This window comes from Hyperoodon ampullatus, assembly GCF_949752795.1.
Source record: "Hyperoodon ampullatus genome assembly, chromosome: 6".
Lineage (NCBI taxonomy): Eukaryota > Metazoa > Chordata > Mammalia > Artiodactyla > Ziphiidae > Hyperoodon > Hyperoodon ampullatus.
The window spans coordinates 60,143,389-60,162,048 of NC_136919.1; the positions used below are offsets into that span (position 1 = coordinate 60,143,389).

An 18,660-nucleotide genomic window follows, 5' to 3' on the forward strand; every position below is an offset into this window, starting at 1 on the left:
ACACATACATGTAAAAGAATGAAATTAAAACACACCCTAACACCATACACAAAAATAAACTGAAAATGGATTAAAGACCTAAATGTAAGGCCAGACACTATATAACTCTTAGAGGAAAACATAGGCAGAACACTCTATGACATAAATCACAGCAAGATTCTTTTGGACCCACCTCCTAGAGACATGGAAATGAAAACAAAAATAAACAAATGGGACCTAATGAAGCTTAAAAGCTTTTGCACAGCAAAGGAAACCTTGAACAAGACGAAAAGACAACCCTCAGAATGGGAGAAAATATTTGAAAATGATGCAACTAACAAGGGCTAATCTCCAAAATATACAAGCAGCTCATGCAGCTCAATAGAAAGAAAACAAACAACCCCATCCAAAAATGGGCAGAAGACCTAAATAGACATTTCTACAAAGAATATATACAGATTGCCAACAAACACATAAAAGGACGGTCAACATTACTAATCATTAGAGAAATGCAAATTCAAACTACAATGAGGTATCACCTCACACCGGTCAGAATGGCCATCATCAAAAAATCTACAAACAATCAATGCTGGAGAGAGGGTGGAGAAAAGGGAGCCCTTCTGCACTGTTGCTGGGAATGTAAATTGATAAAGCCACTATGGAGAAACAGTATTGGAGGTTCCTTATAAACTAAAAATAGAACTACCATATGACCCAGCAATCCCACTACTGGGCATATACCCTGAGAAACCATAATTCAAAAAGAGACATGTACCCCAATGTTCAATGCAGCACTATTTACAACAGCCAGGACATGGAAGCAACCTAAGTGTCCATCGACAGATGAATGGATAAAGAAGATGTGGCATATATATAGAGTGGAATGCTACTCAGCCAAAGAAAGAAATGAAATTGAGTTATTTGTAGTGAGTTGGATGGACCCAGCATTTGTCATACAGAGTGAAGTAAATCAGAAAGATATAAACAAATACCGTATGGTAACACATATATATGGAGTGTCAAAAAAAAAAAAAGGGGGCAGGACAGGACTAAAGACGCAGACGTAGAGAATGGACTTGAGCACACGGGGAGGTGGAACTGTAAGATGGGATGAAGTGAGAGAGTTGCACTGACATATATACACTACCATATGTAAAACAGATAGCTAGAGGGAAGCAGTCGCATAGCACAGGGAGATCAGCTAGGTGCTTTGTGACCACCTAGAGGGGTGGGATAAGGAGCGTGGGAGGGAGATGCAAGAGGGATAGGATATGGGAATATATGTATACGTATAGCTGATTAACTTCATTATATGGCAGAAACTAACACAACATTGTAAAGCAATTATACACCAATATGTTAAAAAAAGATATAAGCAGAATAAGTATCTCAATTGTAAACATGTAAATAAAACTTTAGAAAAAATAAATATAAAGAAAATAAAAAATAAAATAAAATATATTGGGGAATAAAATACATTAGGTTGAAATTAGAAAAAAATCTGAAAAGCAAAATTAAAAAAATACACTGGGGAATAAAATACATTACGTAGAAATCAGAAATTTAAAAATTTAGTCATACTAAATAATTTATTATCATGAAGGCTAATATAAAAACAGAAATTTCTTCTTTTCATGTATTTTATATACCTGGAAACAGCAATGAGCTTATTATCACATTTATTTTTTTTTTGGCTGAAATATAAATACCTTAAGATTTATATTCAGGGAAATTATATCTATTTCCATGTTCATCTTTGCAAAAGATTATACTAAATTTGTACTTGAAAATTATTAAAAAGTATTTTCACTGTATATTCCAAGGAAAACAATTTTTTAAGGATTTAAATTAAATCACTGGCAACAAAAATTGATTTAAGTTATGAAGCATGAGATAACATTAAAAACATAGCTTATAATTAAGCAAAATTGTGATATACCTTTGGAGTCTTTCCATCTACATTTGGATATATTTGTACTATTTCTTTTCCTTGCATTTGGCTGTCTTCTGTTTGGCTTTCTTTCTGGTCTCCTCTATCGTCTGTGGGACTTATATTCTGGGATGTTTCTACAATAATTGTTCCCAAATTTTGTAAGGTCTGTGTTTCAGAATCACTGATTTTGGAAAAAAGTGGGGGGGGGGGAATAAAGCCCAAGAAGAAGAGCTGTTAAACGTACCTCTTTAAGTTCAAGACCAAATAATATTACATCACAGGTTATATAGATAGCTACAAGTTTAATTTGGGCATTTACTGGTTCTCATTGTTAAGAGAGAAAATTACTCAAAATATATTGAGAGAAAATTAGTTTAAATATATTTTACAAAATTACAAAATCTCATCAAGAAGTTAGACTATCTAATATCACATGCTTGCTAGCATCACTTCTATAGTATTTCTCCAAGTGTTAACTCAGGAAGCACGTTTTAACGCTTGCAGGGTTGGAACACTCACTACTTTCTGACCCAGGGCAGAAAGCTTTAATATTTCTAACAGAAAGTTTTCTCCTAGTCTGGAACAAAATCTGAATCTCTGAGCCTTTCATGCATTGATCTAGTTCCATCTCTTATGGGTATTCATCATTCACTATAATACTTGTTAAGCACCAACTATGTACCAGGCACTTTTCTGGGCACAAGGGTAAAGTAGTGAGTGAAAAAAAAAATAGATGAAACTCCTTGCCCTCAGGTAGCTTTCAGCCCAGTGGGGTGGGGAGACAGGTGACAAAGAAGAGGACTAAGTTATATATATATATAAAACACATAGTATGTTAACAGTTTGTGTTAAAGAAAAAAAATAAAGGGAAGAAGATTAGAAGTGCTGGTGTTGATGCTGAGCAGAAATTTAAGTTCAATTCCTTTTCCACATGGATGATATAACTATTTGGATATAGTTATATGATGCTTGCAACATCTCTAAGGAAAACATTCCTAGCTTGTTCAAGTACTCCTAACATGAATGCTCTTGAGATGCTTTCCCATCCTGGTCCCTCTTGAAAAGTACACCAGCTTATTTTGATGGAGCATTATGTCCAGAATTCAATTTCATACTTCAAGTGTACAATGAGAAGTACTTAGTAGAACTCCTGGTAGATGTAGACTAAATTTGTATAAGCTTTTCCAGCATGCATATTGTACTGAGACTCTTACAGGATTTAACAAAATATATTTTTACATTCACTATTACAAAGTCCCATATTTTCCCCATTGCATAGTTGAACAACTGACATTTTATAGCCAAGTAAAGGACGCTGTAGTCTTTTGGATAACTATATCTTCCCAGTCTATTGAGATCTTTGGGGATTTTGATTTTATCTTGTAAAGTATTTTCCAGCCCTTTCAGTGTCACATTATCCAGATTTGATAACCATGTTTTGCTGAAATTCTGTTTTTCTTCTTCTAGGTATTAACAACTCCTCCTGATTGTTACCTATCACTGAATGGGCACTGATAAAGATAATTCATATATCGGGACCCACAAAATGCAGGCTGCCCCAGCGGCCTGGCCCATGTCAGAAACCGGAACCTAAGTCAGCTGCACTAATGAGAAATGCATCACTGTCAAGGAAAGCTAACATATACCAATCACAATCCTCCAATTCAGCTTTAGCTAGTTTGTGAACTTTAGCTAGCTACCTTACCCTAGAAAATAGGACCCGCTAGCTTTACAAGAAAATCCCTGACCTCCTAGCAAATCATGCCCTGTTTCTGCTTTGTCTCTTATAATGCTCTATAAAACTCCCTCCTGCCCCAAATCCCTTGAAAGAGTGCTCCACAGCTTGTTAGGCACTGGACTCCCCTTATCCATGCGTGTTTTCCCACGAATAGAGGTCTTCATGCTCGTTACTAAATCATATTATTTTTGTTCTTTGACATCATGCTCTTGTAATACTATTCAACTATGGGAAATAAATATTCATAAGGTAATAATTATATAATATTCTATATACAAATAAATAAAGGGCCAAGTTCTATTTTCCTCAGTATCCAAGTAAATTTCTTATATTTCAGACTATGAAAAGTTAAAAGAAATAGAATGTCCTGAAGTCCTGAAGCTCCATTGTGGGATTTCTAATTGTTTGAGAATTCTTTGCAGCTGAGTGATTCCTGAGACCGTTCTGTCAGGCAGGAAATGTAACAATTAATCCTCACAGTGTAAAACTGAGTTTCACTGCTAATAACTTAAATGACAATCCTATGTTTTAAGAGATATTGTGTGATACATCTCCCAAGATATGTGACCTTCTGCACATGCACTAAGAAGATTAAATTGAACTGAGTGTATTCCTTAACTTTCACATATTTATTCAGACATACATACACCAGTAAATATGTACCACTATATTATGAAGCGTGTGGTAGTACCAACTGGCTGAGATATAATTAGTAGATGAAACCAGAATTTCCTGGAAGACAAAGATAAACGCTTAGTGGGTTTTAAGCTAAGTAGGATTTTATCTCTAACTGCTTTTGAGAACAGGGAAGAAAACCTTAGAAGAGGTAACAAAGAAACAGGAACGCAGATTTGGTCTTTCTTCCTTACTTTCCTAAATTTGTTTTTGAGTTTTTCACCTGCCTAAAGACCAGAGGCATGACCACTGATCGTTTAAAACAGTGGTTCGCAAACTTGTCTGCATATTGGAATCAGCTGGAGAGCCTCAAAACATACTGAAGCTTGTATCTCACTCCAGAAGTTATGATTTAATTGTTCTGGGATGTGGCCTGAGCTTTGGAATTTTTATAAGATCCCCAGGTGATTCTAATATGCAAACAAGTTTGAGAATTGCATTTTAAAATGTTTCAGATCTATGTCTAAGAAAACTATCCAGAAACATCCCAAATCTAAAACAGATCATGACTGCAGATTTAAAAAAAAAAAAAAAAAAAACTTGGGAAAATAAAAGGAAATATGCGCCATCATAAACCAAGACAGAATTATGGAAAATTGTTCCATGTGTCTGTTAACAATTCTGGCCACATTAAACTTCCCTATTATCTAGGTATAAAAAGAGGTGTTCTATTATCCACTTGCCTTTGTGGTTTTACTGATGTGCTTCAATGTATGACTGTATAGCCAGGGGTAAGGGTAAGAAATATTATAGATTTTTAGTATTCCCTTGTTGTTATTCACTAGGGGTTAGATAACTTAAAACTAGGAATCTGTAGAGCTTTAACTTTAAAGAACTAATTTTTAACCTCCTTCAATTAAAGTTAGCACAATGACTCTGCATAATACATACATGAAATAATTAGTGAAGATGGTTCTTAATTTAAAGGATGTTAAACAGCTTGTAGACATCTGGTAACAAGCTGAAATGGGTCATTCAAAATTTATCTAACTAAATTAAGGGGAAAAAATGTTTCTCCTCCCAGGTTGCCATGTCACAAGATAACTAAACCGACTTAGTAGGCTTGCCTGGGAATCCTTAGCTGTCAGTGGTGAATATGCAAAGGGCCAGCAAATTAAATCAACCTGCCAAACTGTCAATTTCAAGCCTCATGACTGCATGAAAATAGCATCACTGGAAGAAATCAAGCATTGCCTTCTTTTGGGTTTCCTGGCACCTATTCAAACACTCATGCAGTTGTGGCTAATTTTGCATGCAAATTTCAGTCAATAAGCTCAGAACAAGACCTCCCAAGATATTTCAAAGGATCTGACAGTATTTTTTCTGAATACCAAATCGACAGTAGTTGAAATTCAATCTCCATTTGCTGGTTCTTTACATATGCACAGTGTCCCCACCACTGAGCTAAGTTAATGAGAGCCTTACCTGCCTTCACACACATCCTCCCAGTCGTCCTTGCTGAGGTTCTCAAACACATTGCTCATGACCTTGATGGAGTGATTGAGAACCGTGTGGTAAGGACCCACGGAGCACTTTTTCTTGGCCGCTTTAAATTTAACCTTGGTAGTGGTTGCCTTACAATCAGATTGTCTAGATCCAGATCTCACTTCTGTGGTGGTCATCTCAGATTTAGCTTTGTCTGCTGAACGCTGTAATTTCTCCACTGAATTCATCAGCTGTTCATTTTCATTTCTCAACTCATTAGCTTCTGCCACTTGTCTCCTTAGGGAAGTGACTTCTATCTCCAGCTCACTGAGTTTTACTTGAAGTTCAGCTTTGTCTTTTTCTACATCTTTACTTCCCTTTTGCAGTTGTTCCAGCTCTTTTTCTCTGGTCTTTGCGTCTTCTTGCTGCTGTTTTACAAGGGATTTCAGGAAATCATTTTCTTTTATTAATTTTTTATTCCCTTCTTTTAATTTTCTTGACCTTTTCTCAAAAGATTTTAGCCGATTTTCCAATTCAATGACCTAAACAGAAAAGTTTAATTTATTCTTTTAAAAGTCCAAATCCAGAATCTACTGTATTTTTATTGTCATTTCTAATTTATGAAAATAAAATTTCATTTAGCACAAGGACAAAATAAATCTGAAGTACTTAATTTCTAAATAATTCTAAGGTGGTGTACATAAATACATTCTAAAATGCAATAATACATCTGTTGAATAAAGGACAGATGGTAAAAGAAGTTAAAATTCTACACAATGTGACACAGAACCAAGTATGCTAATAAGCTCTGCAGAGTTCTCTGAGACTGTAAGTGCTTTGGCTTTATAGTCTACTGTTGGGAAGAAAAAAAATTTCCTTCTACCATTCTAGGTTCTTTGGCTGGTCTCAGAATGAAATTGATATAAGACAGATTAACAAGAGAAAAACAAAAATTTAATAACATGTATACCTCCTGTATACTTGGGAGATACCCAGGAAAACTGAGTAACTCCCCGAAATGGCCTAAGCCATCACCTTAAATACCATTTTCATCTAAAGACTATGTAAGATTTTGGTCAGTTATAGGAGGTTCCCAGGAAAAGCACAGTAAACAAGGGTCTGGCTGTTAGGCAGATTTAAGTCCTTGCCTTCTCCACTGATTACAGTTTTAGAGATTTGGTCATCTTCATCTTCCTGGTACAGCAAGGTATACCCCCTTACAAATGGAGATTTCCCTTATAAATGTTAATGTTTCTTACAAAGGGATAACTTCTACTCAGTTTTCAGAGCTTTTCCTATGTCTGTAGTTTCTTAAAAATAATCAGCCTAAAATAATCAATATGCCAGAGACATATTTTGGGGTGATATATTTTGCTCCCCCTCATTTTATTACTCGTGAAAAAGAATACTTTCAGAGAAAAAAAATTTATACAAAAAGTTTGAAAATAGTACATAGGGAAACTTTATTATTAAAATAAAATTAGCCTTCAATATTTAACTATCATATGAAAAACTGATGACCTAAATACAAAATGATCTATTGAGGCTGCTTTTTCCTAAATTATAAAAATGTAATTTTAATAGTCGTGAGGTCCTTAGTTTATACAATACAGGAACTTTTTACCAAAAAAAAAAAAAAAAAAAAAAGGAAATCTAACAATGTTAAAATAATTATTTCAAGGTTTCATATGAATTATTTTTTTTTACATTTATTTCATTAAACAGTGTTCATGTTGTAGGACACAGAAATAATATATAATTCTTGAACTTAAGAAATTTCAAAAACTATTCAGAAACAAAAACAATTGCACAAATAAAGCTAATAAAGGGTAGAATCTAAGTGCCATTAGTCTGGACATAAAGGAAAGAGCAACTGATTCTAAGCCATGAGTACAAAAATTTCAAGGAGGAGTTGATTTCAACTTAAATCTTGAAAAATATTCAATACTGTTTGTAAAGCACTGTTGCGGAGGAAGACATTTCTCTCTACCCTTCTGTGTTCTTATGGCTGGTCTAAGAATTAAATTGACATGAGACAGATTAACAGGAGAAAATCAAAGGTTTTATAACATGTGTACATGGGAGAGACCCAGGAAAACACAGTAACAATGAAATGGCCAAAACCCTCCTCGCCTTAAATACCATTTTCAGCTAAAGAGAAAAGAGGATGTTGGTGCTAGTGGTTTAGGAGGAAGGCAATTAACAAGGAGATGGAAAAGCAAATTCATGGTAAACAAATGTTTGCTGAACCATGCAGAGACAATAGGACACAGAGAGAAATTTTAACAGACAATTTGCTAGATTCTTCCCTGACAACACACACCTAGTTTATACTACAGTTATCTATGGTGATAGTTCCCTTCCTGGAATAGGTCCTCTATCTTCATTCTCTTAGGCAGTCAGGTGGAAGGTCAAAGTTTCTTCCTGAGTCTTTTGGGCCCTGATTGTTTTTGACTCAAAATAATCCATATGCCAAAGAGACTTTTGTAGTGGCAAATTTTGTTCCCTTATAGTACATTTTACCATTTATAAAAATTTTTAATAAACACAATCTCTTCTGATAATCTCAAAAACAGGTGAGGTAAGTAGAACCGATAATTATCTTCCCAGAAGAGGAATGGAAGCTCTGAAAACTTAACACACAGACGTAAACATTTCCTGGTTTAAACTGGGATTCAAGTTCAGGATTTTGTGCCCATCCCACTATTCCACAAGCTGTATGGGGAAGAAGACTTTCCCAGATATATGTGGAAAATGAACAAAGAACTAGGGTCAAGAAAGAAAGAGTCAAGCAAGAAACTTTTATAGGTCTTAACAGGGCTTACTCTTGACCTGGAGTAGACGTATATGAGTTTGCACCAGACTACTTGTAGACCTCTGTATATTTCTGGGAAACAAATTCTATTGATCCCTCTCAATACAAATACTTTATTGGAGAGCTGGATAATGTGACAAAAAAATACAATGATTGAAAAACTATATGGACTCATACTTACCTTAAAACAAATTCTTCAAAGGAGAAAACATTATTGATACATTGATAACCAATGATTTAAAATAATATTTGAGAAATACACAAAAAACTTATGCATACTCTTAACACTTTCCAGTTTACTGGACTTGACTCATGATGGTGAAGATCTAAGTTGTTTCTAATGTGAGTTTCAGTCCTCTCTGATCCTTCTGCACCCTTAGTCTTCTTGTGAGTTCAACCCCCTTCATTTAATTCAACAGTCATTTACCGACTGGTTATGCTGCCCTGGGACATGGATATTTCCCAACACAATATGAAGAATCTCAGCTAATTTTAATCATTTTTTTCCCTAGTATGATATACTCCCTACTGTTGGACTTATGTCTTTGTAGGGCTTACTCTTGACCTGAAATAGAGGTATATGAGTTTTTACCAGAATATTGTAGACCTATGTATATTTCTGTGAAACAAATTCTGTTGTTCCTTCTCAATGCAAATACTTTATTGGAGAGCTGGATAATGTGACAAAAAATACAGTGTTCAGGAATACATGAACATTTTTACATTTTCCAAATCACTCTATCACCAAATTATACTCTCAATTTACTAAAAAATACTACAAGCAGAAAAAGAATATCACCTTTTTCTCTTTGGTTTCTCTCAGTGGTTTTTAATCACTGCCCCAAACAGCACAGTTTTCATAAATATACTTTAAAATATTTTAGCATGTTAGATTCCAGGGTGGAGTGAATAGAAGAGACTGTATTTTTAAAAATTATTTTATGAAAATAAAAAAGTATACCTTTAAAAAAATGATTTTGACAGTGGTGGTATAAAAATATTAGTAAGAAGCAGTGCAGTCTAGGGGAAATTGAATTTTGAGCCTGGTCTGGATCTCACTTCTAGCTCTGATTGCTTTACCTGGTAAAATATTTAACCTACTTTACCTTTAGTTTCCTCATCTGTGAAATAGGAACAGTAACAGCTATCTTGCAGGTTACAAGCATTAAATATGATCATATACCACAATTCTCAATAGACGGTAAGTTCTAAACGGTTCATCATCATCACCATCATCATCATCATTATCATTATTGTCTCTATTACTGTTAATCATAACAGCTACTTAATAAAATTACTTGAGCTAAAATATAATTACTTGCACTAAATATTGCTGAATTAGCTATTAAATCAACTTTACAGTTGTTGTTTTTTTTTTTTTTTTTTTTTTTTGTGGTACGCGGGCCTCTCACTGTTGTGGCCTCTCCCGTTGCGGAGCACAGGCTCCAGACACACAGGCTCAGCGGCCATGGCTCACGGGCCCAGCCACTCCACGGCATGTGGGATCCTCCCGGACTGGGGCACGAACCCGCGTCCCCTGCATCAGCAGGCGGACTCTCAACCACTGCGCCACCAGGGAAGCCCCTCAACTTTATACTTTTGATTAAAATATAACATAATGAAGAAATGTAACAAGCATCTTAAATTTGAGATTTCAGTTTTGGAAATTGGCATTATTTTTTTATTTTAAGATTGGGTACAATTCATGAAAATTTTAGATACCAATGGAAAAGTACCTTTTTAAGGTCTGTTATGTTTAAAATATTTAAAGTCTGTTAACTGCCTAATGTGAATCTATGTTTAATCATAAGAACTGGTCAAAATTATTTGCATTTAAGTTTAAAATGGAGGACAACAGAGATACTACTTCTAAAGAATTTGATAAGGGAAAGTCCATAGCACATATGAAAGTGTTATTCAAGGTATACTCTCAAAAAATTGTTAAACTGATTTCACCTCTCCAAAAACAGAAAGGAAAATTTCAATATATATTTGAAAATGCAAGTCTGAGGAATTGTTAAAGGCATTTGGTTTGTGTGCTATTAGTTCATCTCAAGTCCAGTACTGAGCATTTAATTTACCAAAAAGATGGCTCCTTTCAAAAATGAAATAAAACACCTGACTTTTTAAAGTTTGTGCATTACTTTGTTAGAGCTACTATAACAAAGTACACAGACTGGGTGGCTTAAACCCTAATAACCTCATTTTAACTTAATTAAAATTTTAAAGACCTCCATCTTCAAATATAGTCACATTCTGAGATACAGGGGATTAGGACTTTGACGTAAGAATTTGGGTGGGGGACACAACTTATCCCTTAACAGAGTGAAATGTTAAGACATTATTTTACAAAGGATCTACTTATATGTTTCATTTCTACTATGTATTATAAAAATATTGTTTTCATGTTTTTACTGTCTTTTAAGCCCATTTTGAATGAATTTCATATATATCCTTCTAAAATAAGGGAACTCAACTAAAGGGGTTAAATCATGACTCATACAATTGCATTAGGTTAATATTTAAAAAAAACAGTGACAAATTAGCACACTAATTTGACACACAGTCCAATGAAAACAATTTCTGTTGGCTTTTAGGGCTTAAAATGGCTTTCTGGATCTACTATGGTAGTAGTCAATGAAGGGGAGCAGAATTTTGCCACCCCAAAATGTCATTTTGACATATGTCTTATCTTGAGCTGGTTGTTTTTAAGAAACGGCAGACACAGGAGAGGCTCTGAAAACTTGAGTAGTAACTGACTGCCCAGCCCCGACATCTTTTCTTGTCTTTAGCTGAGGAAGGTGTATAAGGTGACGGCTTGGACCATTTCAGGGTGTTACTCAGTTTTCCTGGGCATCTCCTATGTATACAGAAGGTATGCCTGTTGTTAAACTTCTGTTTGTTTTTTCCTGTTAATCTGTCTTTTTATTACCGGGGATATCTCATCTGAGAACCTAAAAGAATAGAGGAAAAATTCCTCCTCCACATCATTTATGACAGTTGGAATGAAATAATAAACTTCTTTAGGTTCCTACCCTAACACAGTAAGTAGTCGTGTAGTACAACATACCCACAGAAATTAAAATTATACAAAACCTGGCAAAAAAGAATATTGTTCTGAAACAAAAAAGATAAATTGCTATAAACTGTATCACATTCTAGCTGGTAGTACATACATTATTTCAATTACTTATTTTATCTTAAGATAAATGAACATGAGCATTTCTTGTTCTTTATGTTATAATATAAAACTGATATGTGCCATTCAGTAATAATGAGATGATGGCCTCTGTTACCTGAGCATATGGAAAGTGTTAGGAGTATAAGGAATCACATCATCTGCTGTATATCACTAGATTTCCTACGAATCAATTCACAGACATACAAAATGTAAGTAGCTACATTAATATTTTTGTCTATATATCTGTACACTTCCAGTTTTTTCTAAGAATATTTCCTTTATAACAATAGCAAAAAGTATTAAAATAAAACCAAGTCCACTTAACTGAAATTGATGACAATGTTATTTATACACAAAAATGTAAATTAAGTACAAAATTGTAAAAATAAATGTTAAGATTTTTAAACAACATTTTACTATTAAAGATAGCCATGTTGTAAAGCGAGTATAGGGTTTATACAGAGTGGTTCTATTAAAACAGGGAGAGCTACACCAAATCATATGGGCATAAATTTTTATCTAAAATGAGATGAGACATGTATAATTTTCAAGTTTAAAATTAAAATTATAAACATATTACCATTTTACTGCATAAAGCTAAAACTATGCTTTTTTTTTTAGTTCAAATATTGTACATCTGTATGTGTTTTGAAATGTAACAGAGAAAGTAAAATAGTTAAGTTATACCTAATAAACACATAGAGGGTAAATTTTTATACTTTCTATTGTTATCATTCTTTTTATCTTTGAAAATATTTTAAACCTATGTCAACACAAGCATAAGTGTTTCCACATTTACTTCACTAACACTGATTTTTTTAATCCCGTTTTTGTAAGCCAATGATTTTGAATTATGAATTTAAATTAAGGATTCACACAAAGTTTAAGTTCATGAGGCCTCGTTTTAAAATATAATCCTTTATGTTAAAATTCAGATTTAACTTGCTCAGCTCAATATCGTAAAGATTAGACTACCTTCTGCAATGTCTGCTCCGACATTTCTTTCCAATTCTTCTCTGGAGTACTCTTCTTGACCCCATCATCTTCACCGTATCTAAAGAGTTCGTCTGGCAGAGAATAAATAATATATTATGGTACCTCATATACTGCTGAAACACTGTCCTGTCATTTTAAGATAAAGGGGTGTATGGTTTCTCAACTATGAATAACGTAGTCTATTTTATTGTCAAGTATTTGGCCAGTAACTGAACGGTGACCTTTTTCAAGATTTTCAGTCACACAATTATGTATCTTTGTAGTGTCCCTTTCTTTTTTTGCAGCGTAAGATTTTCAAAGGTATAACAGATCTGCAGGTTAACAATGCTGTACTTTTATTCCCATTTTCATTCTTTTGTAGACCATTCCCCTTTGCCTTAAAAGCAGAATTCACTGCCTTTTTATCTACACAGTCACTACTAGTTTTGTTCTCTGGATCTTGTTCCCTGCCAGGAGGATCAGAGTGATTGCTGAACAAAGCAAACAGTAACAGAATTAGGGTAGACTGAAACTGTAACACCCCCTACCACCACCTTTCTTTAAAGTAAAAGATCATGCACTGGGCAGAGTAAAGCATAAAAATCACATTTCCAGAAAAACTGACTTTATAACAAATAGAAACCCAGGTAATGCGTAAAGTTGTTCCTACAAATCATTCCTACACTGCCCAGGCATTTGACTAATAAAACCCCTTCGAACAAGCAAAACTGCATAAGCAACATAACAACATTAAAGGAAAAAAATCATAAAACTTCAGTTAATATTATTAGAACTGAAATACATTAAAACCTATAAATATTTTTTCTTAGAAGATAAATTACAGTGACAAATTAATATTTTCTTATTGAATTATTTTTGAAATACACATTTTTCAAAGAATCAAAAAAGGGGGCAAAAAGAATGCATAAAGCTAAAAGGATACATATCTGTGTTAGTCTGAGATGATTTTGCTTTAAAGTATGCTTGGCTGCTGTAGGTCAGTATGAAACTTTGATTTATCAACAAAGAAAAAAGAAAACAATATTATTCTCTGTAGAGTAGAAATCCTCTTGGTATAAACAGTGACTAACAAGTTTGTTAGAGTGAATTAGGCATTTCTTTTGTCTTTGAAACATGACATATCCAATTAAAACTTCTGTACTCCTGAAATAAATAGAACACTATCCTAAGGATAATAAAAGCTAGAATAGGTAGAATTTGCCACCCGGGGAATATGTACCTTTATCTTGATGATAATCTGTTGGTTCCCGAGTTTCTTTTTCTAGTCCCTTAACACCATGGTGCTGAATTCATTTACAAAGCTCTTTCAGCAATATAGAAATAATATGCAAATACAATTCATCTGTTCTAGTCATTTAAATATCTGCTATAGTTCTAAGTAAAATATTTACACTTAAAAATAAGAAAATAGTTCTATATTCAAAGACTGTAGAGTGCTAAAGGTAGCTAGATAACTCCAACAATATAAATGTTGAAGACTGATTTAAAAATGAATTTGATTGCTGCTTTTGTGCTCCTAGGTGTGTGCAAAATTCCCTGGTGGACTGGAAGACCATGTTCACTTGTGGTTTTCTGTTGAAAACTTTGTTTCTCACCTTCACAGGTTTTATAAAGAATACATGGCAGCTAGGCCCAGGCCATGGAGAGGAACAAAGACCCAACTCTCTGCCCCTTGATTCCCTTCCCCTTCAAGGATCTCAGGATTTGGGAAGTGAACCAAGAGGACCTAGTTAGAAATATACAGTTCTGTTTTTGTCCTTTGGTGGATGTGTGAGAATACGCTCCACCTTACTGGAAATTTATTTTAAAAACTGTGGATTTAAATGCTTTACTTTTATCACTATATAAATTTGTTCTGATTTATATTCTTTCTCAGGAGTTTCTTCTCTCCCCACTTTTTCTTTTTAACTTTTAACTTTGCTTACTCATAGTTGTTTTAAACATTGTTCTCTATCGCCTATGTTTTTTTGGTCCCCTTAATTCTCCTGGATTACATTATAAATTAATGTAAGTTCCTCTGCAACTTTTTCTCCTTCTTTTAGATTCTCTTTTAGCTATCTTAACAAATTATTAAAAATCTGTTACCATTATAAGGGATTGCAGAATTTGCCAGCCTAATATATGCCACTTTGGTATATTGATTGTTTTCAGCAGTAGGAACTTCAAAAGCTGCAAATGCAGGGAGAGGCTTTCTCTGAACTCCCCTTATCTGCCAGAAGACCCTCCAGAAGGAACTTGAGTGTTATTACCCACTCCCCTAAAGTTTCACCAACCAGAGAAGATTAACTCTTATCACAGGGGAGGAAACTAGAAGTCCATACTATACCCAGACAAGCTTTATTACAAACTATCATTCCTCTCAGCTAGTCTTCTATGGGCCCATTCATCTCTTCTAAAACCATTTACTCTTCCCTAAGAGGCCTACATCCCTCCTCCTCTCTCCCTATTAAGAAAGTATGTAATCCTGAATTCTAAAGCCACCTCTTTGAGTACTCGCTCTTCCCTGGGTTTCTTCCATGTGTATATCATGAGGTATAAACATTAATAAATTTCTGGTTTTCTCTTGCTAATCTGTCTTTTATTATAGGGATTTCAGCTAAGAACTCAGAAGGGTAGAAGGAAAATTCTTATTCCTCCCCTACAATTATATTTTTACTCTTCTTAATATGATGCTTCCTACACTATCTTAAAGGTCTGTTTGTGATTGTATCAACTTGGGATATAAAGAAAGGAGAATAGGTATCTTGTGTATTGGCAATTTCCTAAAAAATACTGAAACCGAGCAGGACCCTGTGGAGGCTCCTGGGTATGAAAGCCTTTCTGTGTCCCCCGTTCCTTGTTTGTAGAGAACAGACTCCAGCCTCCATGACCCTCCCTGAGTCCCAAAGGGCAGATTCAAACAGTTGCTAATCACAGAAGGGAGGGGATGCAGAGACAAGGGAGGAGCAGCCAAGAAACAATACTGCAGCCTTGTGGCAGGGTCCTGGTTTCACCTCAAGGGATACACACAACAGTATCTTTAAGCTCTTTACAAAACTAAAACCCCCAACAAATGGAAGATGTTAGCATTCTTCCTTCCAGAGAAGACCAGATGAGGCCAGATTAAAGGAACCACAGAAGCTAATCAAGAGATGGCCTGAGACCAGATTAAAGGAGTGCAGGCCCTGCACACACCCCAATCTTATCGGCAAACTCACCCCTGAACTATTGTTATAAAACTCCTCACCAAATCCTTCCAGGCTGGGACACACGGTTTTCAAGGGCAGGAGCCCACTGTGTCCCCCTTTGGCTGGCAAAGCAATAGAGCTATTCTTTTTACTTCACCCAAAACTCTGTCTCTGAGATTCAACTGGGCACCAGGGCACAGAGGCCGAGTTTTTGGCATCAATATTACTATTTTTCCTTCACTTTTAGGAAAAGTGAATATATTACTTTCGAGGGTACTTGCCATAATATACAGTAAGAAATATATATTTGGTCTTTTTCCCTGGCTCCCCACACAAAGCTTCTAAAATCCTTGGAATTTCATGAGTGATAGAGGTGAGAGGATTATCTTCTGTTATTCATAACAAGCCTCTTTGCACAAGGTTCTCCATAAATCTATTTTCCTTTATATTTCACTTCTACTTAACACAAGCTGTATATAAAAATGTTGTTGGAGACACCAACAAAAGTTGCAGGGTGCAAAATTAATACACAGAAATCTCTTGCATTTCTATACACTAATAATGAAAGATCAGAGAGAAGAATTAAAGAAACAATCCCTTTTACCATCACATCAAAAAGAATAAAATACCTAGGAATAAAATTACCTAAGAAGGCAAAAGACTTGTACTCAGAAAACTATGAAACACTGATGAAAGAAATCAAAGATGACACAAAGAGATGTAAAGATATACCATGTTCTTGGATTGGAAGAATCAACATCATCAAAATGACTATACTACCCAAGGCAATCTACAGATTCAATGCCATCCCTATCAAATTATCAGTGGCACTTTTCACAGAACTAGAACAAAAAATTTCACAATTTGTATGGAAACACAAAAGACCCCAGATAGCCAAAGCCATCCTGAGAAAGAAAAACAGAGCTAGAGGAATCAAGCTCCCTGACCTCAGACTATACTACAAAGCTACAGCCTTCTAAACAGTATGGTACTGGCACAAAAACAGAAACATAGATCAATGGAACCGAATAGAAAGCCCAGAAATAAACCCATGCACCTATTGTCAAGTAATCTACAACAAAGGAGGCAAGAATATACAATGGAGAAAAAACAGTCTCTTCACTAAGTGGTGCTGGGAAAACTGTACAGCTACATGTAAAAGAATGAAATTAGGACATTCTCTAACATCATAATACACAAAAATAAACTCAAAATGGATTAAAGACTTAAATTTAAGACTGAATACTTAAAACTCTTTGAGGAAAACATAGGCAGAACACACTGTTACATAAATCACAGCAATATCTTTTCGGATCTACCTCCTAGAGTAATGAAAATAAAACCAGAAATAAACAAATGGGACATAATTAAACTTAAAAGCTTTTTCTCAGCAAAGGAAACCATAAACAAAATAAAAAGACAACCCACAGAATGGGAGAAAATATTTGCAGATGAAGCGACCAGCAAGGGATTAATCTCTAAAATATAAAAACAGATCATGCAACTCACAATCAAAAAAACAAACAACCCAATCCAAAAATGGGCAGAAGACCTAAATAGACACTTCTCCAAAGAAAACATACACATGGCCAAAAAAGCACATGAAAAGATGCTCAACATCACTAATTATTAGAGAAATGCAAATCAAAACTACAATGAGGTATCACCTCACACTGATCAGAATGACCATCATCAAAAAGTCTACAAACAATAAATGCTGGAGAGGGTGTGGAGAAAAGGGAACTCTCCTACACTGTTGGTGGAAATGCAAATTGGTACAACCACTATGGAGAACAGTATGGAGGTTCCTTAAAAAGTCAAAAGTAGAACTACTATATGATCCAGCAATCCCACTACTGAGCATATATCCAGAGAAAACCATAATTCGAAAAGATACATGCACCCCAATGTTCACTGCAGCACTATTAACAATAGCCAGGACACAGAAGCAACCTAAATGTCCATCAACAGAGGAGTGGATAAAGAAGATGTGGTACATGTACACAATGGAATATTACTCAGCCATAAAAAGAACGAAATAACGCCATTTGCAGCAACATGGGTGGACCTAGAGACCGTCATACTTTGTGAAGTAAGTCAGACAGAGAAAGACAAATAACATATGATATCACTTATATGTGGAATCTAAAAAAAAAGATACAAATGGACTTATTTACAAAACAGAAATAGAGTCACATATGTAGAAAACAATCTTATGGTTCTGGGGGGAAAGGTGGGGGAAGGATAAATTGGGAGATTGGAATTGACATATACACGCTACTATATATTAAATAGATAACTAGTAAGGACCTACTGTATAGCATAGGGAAGTCTACTCAATACGTTGTAATGGCCTATATGGGAAAAGAATCTAAAAAAGAGTGGATATATGTATATGTATAAATGATTCACTTTGCTGTACACTTGAAACACAACATTGTAAATCAACCATACTCCAATAAAAACTTTACAAAAAGAATAATCCAGAATAAATAAAAATACACAAAACAAAATATACTATGAAGGCTCCCACTGACCTAAGATGGAACAATCTGAATATCAAAAAGAATAATGCCTTCAATGGATAAAAGAAACTTTAAATATATCAACAAAAGTTCTGAGTTTCTAACACTAACAAAAGCCACCAACTCATTGATCACCTTTGGAGGATGCTAAGTCACCAAATGAAAATTGGTAAAGAGGAATAATCAAGATTTTTCTTTCCATATTCTTCTTCATAGAATTCCAGAT

The 18,660-nt window shown here is 34.7% G+C and overlaps 1 protein-coding gene across 1 annotated transcript in view; it reads right to left on the reverse strand.

Annotated features, from left to right (window-relative positions):
• CNTLN (centlein) overlaps positions 1–18,660 on the reverse strand; it is a gene marked incomplete at both ends in the record, with an annotated part of 349,797 nt that overhangs the window by 102,817 nt on the left and 228,320 nt on the right. Inside the window, 3 exons of the mRNA XM_079706500.1 lie at positions 1,919–2,093; positions 5,751–6,292; positions 12,722–12,813. Coding sequence (XP_079562626.1) covers positions 1,919–2,093; positions 5,751–6,292; positions 12,722–12,813 — 809 coding nt within the window. The remainder of the gene's footprint in view (positions 1–1,918; positions 2,094–5,750; positions 6,293–12,721; positions 12,814–18,660) is intronic.